At 46.3% G+C, this 9,443-nt stretch overlaps 1 protein-coding gene across 1 annotated transcript in view; it reads left to right on the top strand.

The window, feature by feature from the left end:
• The first annotated feature begins 296 nt into the window (after positions 1-296).
• lrrc38b (leucine rich repeat containing 38b) overlaps positions 297-9,443 on the top strand; it is a 21,283-nt gene continuing 12,136 nt past the window's right edge. The window contains exon 1 of the mRNA XM_079510178.1: positions 297-1,221. Coding sequence (XP_079366304.1) covers positions 594-1,221 — 628 coding nt within the window. The 5' untranslated portion in view covers positions 297-593. The remainder of the gene's footprint in view (positions 1,222-9,443) is intronic.

The raw sequence follows: 9,443 nt of genomic DNA, 5'->3' as shown, positions 1-9,443 counted from the left end.
CTGATGGGGGGATGCAACAATATTACTCTTCACTTGTCATGCCTGAATCAACCCTCTGCATATCCTTTTGTGTCAGCGACCCCATCGCTTTTGTCTGTCACAGCCGTCAGATTGACCGTGGGTTAGTCTGGTGGAAAGAGCCCCCTCCTCAGCCCCCCTTCTCCCTCCTCCGTGCCACTGGTCTCTCATCATTCCCGGCTCGCTTGTTTCTATTTACCTCTGTCACGCTGCACCCTCCCCTTTCTGTTAAGCTCTCCCTCCTTTCTCTTGCTCCTTCAAAGGCAGCAGTCTGCCTTTCTATCCAAGCTGTTCGATACATGATCTCTCGGAAAACGGTGTCTGTTGCTGCACTCCACCGCTGCTCTGCTCCCGATTCCCTTCAAGATTCCCAACTCCAGGACGGCACGATGCTCCTTCCAGACGATTGATCCCCTCTTTCACTTCCCCTTTCACTATCCCCTTCCCCTCCCTCCCCTTTCCTAACCTCCTGCCCTCTGACCCTCACCCCCTTGTCCCCCTCCCCCCACTCTCCCCTACTCCTTGTCTTCCTCCCAAGCCCGTGCTACCTCTTATTTCATTTCACCCCCTTGACCATGTTGCCATGTGTCCGCTGGCTCCAGCCTCTCCTCGTCTTACTGTCCTCCGTCTTGCGGACCAGGGGAGAAAACTGCCCAACTAACTGCCTCTGCCCAGACCCTCACACCGTGGACTGCAGCGGCCGTGGACTGACCCGTCTTCCCGAAGAGATCCCCCTGGACGTGCGCAGGCTTCTGCTGGCCGACAACTGGATCCCCCGCATTCCCGCCGACTTCCTGGTTCTGTACAGTGACCTGGTCTACCTGGACCTACGGAACAACTCCCTCTCGCACATTGAGCCGGGGACCCTCAGCACCTCCTCTAGACTGGTCTTCCTGGACCTGGGCAGCAACAACCTGACCGAGATCCCCAAGGGGACCTTTGGGGAGTCCCGTAGCCTGATCAAACTGCGTCTGGGCAACAACCCTTATCTGAGTATGGTCAACGAGGACGCCTTCCAGGGTCTCACCTCCCTGAGAGAACTTGAGCTAGAGAGAAATGCACTGTCCACCCTAAAGGTGGGGGCGCTGAGCCAGCTGCCCTCCCTGAGGGTGGTTAGACTAGAGGGCAACCCTTGGGTGTGCAACTGCAACTTTGCCAACCTGTTCGTGTGGCTGACGGAAAACACAAACAAGCTCCCTAATGGTAAGTGAGTAACTAACCTTGCCAGGGAACCGTTTGCTTGACCTAAAATAAACAAATGAATAAAAGTCTGTCCCCAGCATACATTAGATTATCTATAAAGCCTCTGTTTGCTCTGTTTCTATTTATGTTGTCCCTGTAGGAGAGGGAACCCCCTCCCATCCCCCTCCCCCTTGTTCTAATTCCGTCTCTCTCTCCGTCCACCCCCGGAGCCCATATAGTGTGAGAGACAGTAATAGAGACCGTGAGATTTTTGCCTGGAGCAGAGAAGCCTGCCCCGTGGCAAAGCTTCTGAATAAATGAAAAAATACAAAATAAAGTGTCATCTCAAAACCAATGTTTGACCATGATCCTAAAAGCAACCACAAACAGGAACTCATGTTGAGAAATGTGCTTTTGCTCACAATTTAACTGTTTCCACAGCTGCAAATCCCACAGTACCGTCAACACTAACCATGTATCTGATTCTCCTCGCACCACCTCGTCGGTCTATTTGTCCTTACAGTTCAGTTCATGTGAGAGTTGTTTTTACACAATGTAGCACTGCGTTTCTGTCAAAGCATTTGTCCAAGTTGCCTGGAAAACCAAGGCAGCATCATGTTTGTTTTAGCATGGGTTGGAGCAGTGAAAATTCCAGTTCAAAACTGGGTCCTAACCCTAGTTAAAGCTGTAGCTCTACAAATCAGTATTAATGAGCATCGTATTCTGTGAAACCCATGTTTCAGGTCTATTGTGATTCACCCTGGAAGGGCGAGTTAGGTAACAGGGTGGGAGTGTCAGTGTCTATTCGTATGCACGTGTATGTGTGTGTGTGTGTGTGTGTGTGTGTGTGTGTGCGTGCGTGCGTGCGTGCGTGCGTGCGTGCGTGCGTGCGTGCGTGCGTGCATGCGTGCGTGCGTGCGTGCGTGCGCTGAAGAGAAGCCCCCCATGTGTGCATGCAAGCATGCAATTTGTGTGTGTGTGTGCGGCAAGCGTGTGTTTGTGTGTATGCACATGTGCCTGTGCACAGACGTACACGCATGTGTTGTGCATGTGCACAGTGCGTGTGCTGTTTGTACATGCAAGCTTAGTTTGTGTACAGTAAGTAAGCCTCATTTCTCACACGCTTCTCTCTCTCAGTGTATGGATGGAAGTCTGGAGTACAACAGAAAAGGAGAAGGAGATGAGCGTGTTTCTGTGGGAGAGTTTTACACTGAGTCCAATAAGCGTTATAGAGATGATTCCACTCAATATTCAAAGCTAGTGGGCTCACATTTGAGGGGAGACCATCTTTTTGCTGGGTGAGAAATGACGAGACTGCCCCTTTCAGTGTTCAATCTTGACAATGGAGACAATGGAAGTCCTCTCAACAAACGTCATTAACATTCTTGGTATCTGATTACTTTTTACATCATGTTGGTTATAACATTAGACATAGTGACATGTTTAAGCATTTATTTCATATTTATATGTCGATATCAGCTCTGACATTTATTTCAGACCTGCTCTAACATGTCATGAATAATAATATAGCTTCAGATTATTTTAGACAGAAAAATAAAGAAGGACAAAGAAAATAGTTTTTCAGCTGTCCTCAACAGTTGCCACCCCCGCGATGGCAGTCTGTACATCGCGTGGGGTCACATTTGTTTGGCTATACGGGGAGAGGGAACCAAGGCTATACGGGGAGAGCGAACCAAGGCTATACGGGGAGAGGGAACCAAGGCTATACGGGGAGAGGGAACCAAGGCTATACGGGGAGAGGGAACCAAGGCTATACGGGGAGAGGGAACCAAGGCTATACGGGGAGAGGGAACCAAGGCTATACGGGGAGAGGGAACCAAGGCTATACGGGGAGAGAGAACCAAGGCTATACGGGGAGAGGGAACCAAGGCTATACGGGGAGAGGGAACCAAGGCTATACGGGGAGAGGGAACCAAGGCTATACGGGGAGAGGGAACCAAGGCTATACGGGGAGAGGGAACCAAGATGCTATTTCCTCAAGGTCAGCATTTCGTATGATATTGATAGTCCTTAAACAGCAGAGTAGCAAAGCACAAGGCAGTATATTAGAGAGCCACAGCAGCGGACATGAATATAAAACTGACAGTGAAGCCAGGCCAACACTCCAGATTTGTGTTGTCGTTGTATTCGTATGAGATCCTACAGTATATCAAATAAATTGAATTGGCATGAGGTCCCTAAAATGAATCTCTCACAGTGTTGTGAAATGTATCCCTGCTTATGTATTATGCTGATATTTAACCCATTTAGGCCTGACCTCAAAATAAATAAAAAGTACATTATATTCAAAGATTTGTGCCACATTTTCACGGTTTAAAAAAATAGCAGACCTACAAGCTACAAGACCTATGAGCTTGTAGATCTGCTATTTTTAAATAGCTAAAGTATAACATAATGCTTAGTTAAAACACCAAAAGGGGTTCCCGTACAGAATGGGTTAAAACAACGATTTGATGACCGCATAATATAATATCGCTTTCACTGTACCAAGGTTATTCTGTGGCTGAAGTAATGCACTGTCCCATGAATCCTGTTCATGCGTATCACTGTCACACTATTACTATTAATTATACCACAGGTCGTTTCGAGGAAGCAATCTGATTGGTTGAAACAGCCTTCTAGCCGTGGGTTAAACCAGCACCATTCACCACCTATAATCAAAACAAATAATTCAGCTGCTCTGTTCTCCCAGAGCGCTAGCAAACTCGGTGGCTAGGCTAGCTAGTTTCTTGGGACATTTGTGGTCGTAGTGACTACATCTGTCATTAAAAAAATATATTCTTTCAGCGATTTTCTTAGTTTTAAGGGTAACTGTTGTATAATTGCAATATTACACTCGAGGGTGTGGGTTAACGTGATTATTGCCACGACAGGGATGCGGTGAGGAACGAGACGAAGTCGAGTTCCGCAAGCATCACTGAAGTGTAATATCGTGTAATATTGCTTAATTAGTGGCAGCGGTGGCCGAACGGTTTGCGGAGCGGTCTTGATACCGGAAGGTCGCCAGTTCGTATCCCCGGACCGGCACGTTAAAATTACCACTGCTGAAGTGCCCTTGAGAAAGGCATTGAACCACTACCATGAAATGTTCTATGAGCAGGGCCTGGCTGTAAACAAGTATCTGATGCTTAGTCCAGTTACCCTGGGTAAATATAGTAACTTTGCTTTGCTTTGCTTTGTTGTTATAAGGAGAAGAACAGCATTGTAAAAGCCACAGACAAAACATACAGCCATCCTCTGTTATCCCCTCTTACTGTTCTTTCCTCTGTTACAGCCGACAATGATTTCCCTGGGAAGATACATTTAATACATTAAATACATTAAATAATTAATGCTCCAGATTAAGGTTCTGGTAAAAGAAGTTAAGAGATCAGGTAAAACTGAGACAATTCATTTTAACTGACCTGATGAAAGTGTTACCACCTCTGAACAACTCAATCATTGATCATGTTTTCATTCTGATAGATGCATACACAGTACATTGTAAAATGGCTTTTTGACAGCTACAATTTTACTTAAAATGAAAAGGGGGAAAAAAAGACAAATGTAATTCCCACATATGTAGCCATTCCTCTCACAGAACTGTACGCGTGCGGAAAATTGCTGACCAGCTACAAACAAAACACCAAAGTACATCTTTGGGCCTTGCTGTGCCCTGCGATTTATTGGCGCGTTCTCTAGCTCCTCTCTAGTGGCATCCTACATTCAGTCTGAAAATAAAGTTTAGGACAAACAGAAGAAGAAGTTGATAAACTGGCACGAACACCTTATTCCCCCAAGTAAGAGACAGCAAAACACATTCATCATCGAGTTCCTGGTGTTGTCTGCTGCACGGTGTAATGAATTGCATTAGCAGCACTGGCCAAGCACACATCATCACCTAGAATGAAGCCAAAGGAGGACGCAGCCAAGGCCTTATTGGATGCAGCCAAGGCCTTATTGGCAAGGAGGATGCAGCCAAGGCCTTATTGGATGCAGCCAAGGCCTTATTGGCACGTACTGCCAACTGGGCCCACCATCTACAATATGTACTCGAGTTAATAAACGTACATCCCAGCTTGCATCTAGACCTATATGTGTTTATGTGCAGTCCTTATTTTCTCATCAGTGACTGTTTATTTTATGACCCCCAGATAGCAGACCACTAAATATCAGCACAATAACAGACCACTAGGCTAGAGGCCAAACAGCATGCTCCTGAAGCGGAGACAGACACGTACGTTATGTACAATCATGCACACAATTAAATATTAAGGTGGTGCATGCAGCGTGACGGGCGTCACCGGTGGCAGCGCCCACATCATACCGGTTTCTTAACCCATTTAGGCCTGACGTCGAAAAAAAAAAAAAAAACGTTCGCTCTGAAAGAATATATATTCAAAGATTTGTGCCGCATTTTTACGATTTTTCAAAAATAGCAGACCTACAAGCTCGTAGCGCGCCACTCGGTGGCGCGCTACGAGCTTGTAGATCTGCTATTTTTCAATAGCTAAAGTATAACATAATGCTTAGTTAAAACACCAAAAGGGGTTCCCGCCCCAAAATGGGTTAAACCGGTGGTCCGCGGAATGCTAACCCATCTGCTGCCACCTGGTGGACGCAGAGCCAACGGCAGACTGCCGAGCCGTTTGTAGTGTAACACACGCTGGAGTCACATCCTGTTTGGGCAGCCATCTTAGATGCTAAATAAATAGCGTCAATGCTAGCGAGCTACAATGAAGCCATCCTTGCTCTAGGAAAACGTCGCGCGTTTTATCCAAACCATGGAGAGCTCCGTAGATTTCGAGTTATTCAGCTTTTTTGTCAGCCTGTATAAAGGGAGGTGAACGGCAGCGCGGTTGTGCAATCCGGTCTAGGATCGCTAAAGAAGGAAAGGCCAAAAAAATTAAGAAAAAATAAATAAATCAGCGATCCGTTTTGATATCAATAATAAAGCTTATCAGACGGAACGTTACTCCAGAAGCAGTTGCCGGTTGGATTCCAACTGCCAGAACCTTCCATCAGAAGCAGTTAATTTGCTAAAACTATCAACATTGGCCATCATCTTCAGTTTAAAAGTGCTTTAACACAATACACAACCAAGTTGAACCAACCAAATGTAGCCTAGTTATTAACAACTGCTTGAACAAAAGCCAGATGTAGGCCTATTTGACAGTGCAGTGCAGAAACATAATTGCCTTGATGCATAACGAGCGTCAACGAGCATCAGCTGCATACCAATCTGGGTACCCATCGGCAAAACAAAGGAAATACAGCAAATATAGTCAACAGTCTGTCTCACTAACTTCATTAAATTCAGACGCACACACACACACACACACACACACACACACACACACACACACACACACACACACACACACACACACACACACACACACACAAACACACACACACCTGCCCTCTGAGAATCTGGAGTCATTTATCTCCAAAAGCCCTTGAATATGATGGAATATGATTAAAGATTAATGCAATTATGGTAAGCTCACATGCTACATTTTCCCACATATCTATGATTTGCGGAACCTGGGACAGACGGTGCAATTCCGGGACTGTCCTGTGAGATGCGGGACGGGTGGTCAGCCCACCCGACACAATAGTGGTGGTCCCCAGGATGGTGGTCCCCAGGTTGCTCTTAGTCAGGATGGTGGTCCCCAGGATGGTGGTCCCCAGGATGGTGGTCCCCAGGATGGTGGTCCCTGGGTTGCTCTTAGTCAGGATGGTGGTCCCCAGGATGGTGGTCCCCAGGATGGTGGTCCCCAGGATGGTGGTCCCCAGGTTGCTCTTAGTCAGGATGGTGGTCCCCAGGATGGTGGTCCCCAGGTTGCTCTTAGTCAGGATGGTGGTCCCTGGGTTGCTCTTAGTCAGGATGGTGGTCCCCAGGATGGTGGTCCCCAGGATGGTGGTCCCCAGGATGGTGGTCCCCAGGATGGTGGTCCCCAGGTTGCTCTTAGTCAGGATGGTGGTCCCCAGGTTGCTCTTAGTCAGGATGGTGGTCCCCAGGTTGCTCTTAGTCAGGATGGTGGTCCCCAGGATGGTGGTCCCCAGGTTGCTCTTAGTCAGGATGGTGGTCCCCAGGATGGTGGTCCCCAGGATGGTGGTCCCCAGGATGGTGGTCCCCAGGATGGTGGTCCCCAGGATGGTGGTCCCTGGGTCAAAACCAGTTGAAAACCCCTGATTTACATCATCTGCTTTGTTTAAGCCACTGCAACCGTATAGGTCGCATTTACTATGAAAACCTGCATTTCCGTCAGTCACACCCGCCTCCATATAATGGTCACGCCTCGTGACATCACGCCTTCATATATATAGTCAATAGTCATGCCTTGTGACATCACTCCTCCATATATGCATAAATTGGGCCGGCCAGCAACTCTACATCTGACCTCAAACCCTTAGATCTCCATATATGGAGCTGACCTGTTCTGACATTCCATATTGATCCTTCTCCACCCGTCCTTTCTGTTCTGACATTCTATATGTTGATCTGACCTCATCAAACCCTGTACACTCAAGACACGCTCCATATATGGCCAGTACAGAATTAATTCCATATGTTGAGCAGGCTATAACCTCAACCACTTAAAGTTTAAGCGGTTTAAGTCTTAAACCCTATAATCATACTATAATTAATCATCATCATCATCATCATCATCATCATCATCATCATCATCATTATCATACTATAATTAACAATTAACCATTAACCATTAATTAACCAATTAACCATTAACCATTAACCATTAACCATTAACCATTAACCAATTAACCATTAACCATTAACCATTAACCAATACTATAATTAACCAAATGTCTGAATGTGTGTCTGTGTGTCTCCTCACTGCCTGCAGCAATCACTCCCACTTTCCACACAGGCATTGGCCATAATAATATGGAGGTCTTAACGAAGCCCTTTTTCCAATTTAACAAATTATAGATTAATAATGAATTTATTAGTGAATAAAAAATGCGCTCAGGACGCAGTACCCCCTGCGGCCACAAGGGGGGGGGGGGGGGGGCAATATCTCACAACGGGTAAGGGCTAGTATACTTAATTAACCGGAGGCCACCAGGTCCCCAGATTATTAAAAAACTGAATGGCTGGGAAATGGAAATTAAGAGTTTAAGAGTACATGCATACAATTTCCTTATATCTGGTTTCAGTATTTATTTATGATGTATTTTCTCTATTATTGAGGTGTAGCTGTAGCGGTGGTCAATTTGTATCGGGGGTAGGGAGTAGGGAGGGGGACGCAAGACAGGAGGTCGCAAGACAGGTAGGCAGGAGTCGCATTTCAGGAGTCTGGATTCTAGATGTTGGGTAATAGTGTGCAGACAGAGGGACACTGCATCATCTACACTCCTATTTGCTCTGTAGGCAAATTGGTGGGGATCTAGTGCTATGCTGGACAGGTGCTTACATACCAGTCGCTCAAATACTTTCATAATGACAGATGTTAGGGCAACAGGCCTATAGTCATTAAGACAGGTGATATTATTTTTCTTTGGGACAGGAATGATAACCGCAGATTTAAAACAAGCAGGCACAGTACAGAGTTCAAGTGACCAGTTGAAAATGGAAGTGAGGACAGGTGCGAGTTGGTTCATGGCCTGATTTATACTCTATTGTGTGATTGTCACACGGTGAAAATAGCCAATCTACAGGCTCACAACGCGTCTCGAAGGTACACTGGAGTATAAGCGTTACTAGCCCTGTGATAGTTTTTGTCAAATAGTCACTGCAGATCCTGCTCCAAGCAGCGGTGAGGGTATAGGTGGGGTTTTCGGGTTCACTCACATAGACATCATATCGGCAGACCTGATTAACGTAATGACCGATCGCTGGGAGGGGAAAAATGTAATGTTCTGTGGAGTGATGCATGAAATAGAGACGCTGGTGTGATTTGCTTATTATGAGACTGGTGTTGAGATCCCATGATAAGGATTTATGGATGGTGGTCCCTATAGGAACCGGAAGGAGGAGACTCTTTCTAGCTCTTCCCCATTGATGAAGAGGGGGGGAGGGGACTCGATATTTTCTTCCTAAAGTCTATGAACATCTCTTTGGTTTTAGAGATGTTTAGAATCAAGTTGTAACTCTCACACCATCTCACCATGCATGCATGGTGAGATGGTGTGAGAGCTCCTCTACTGCTCTGCGGTAGTCGGATTCATCCTCGTTGGTAATAAGACCTAATAAAGTCACTGCAGATCCTGCTCCA

Source organism: Electrona antarctica (genome assembly GCF_951216825.1).
Source record: "Electrona antarctica genome assembly, chromosome: 9".
NCBI classification, from domain to species: domain Eukaryota; kingdom Metazoa; phylum Chordata; class Actinopteri; order Myctophiformes; family Myctophidae; genus Electrona; species Electrona antarctica.
This window is presented reverse-complemented; position numbering and strand designations above follow the sequence as displayed.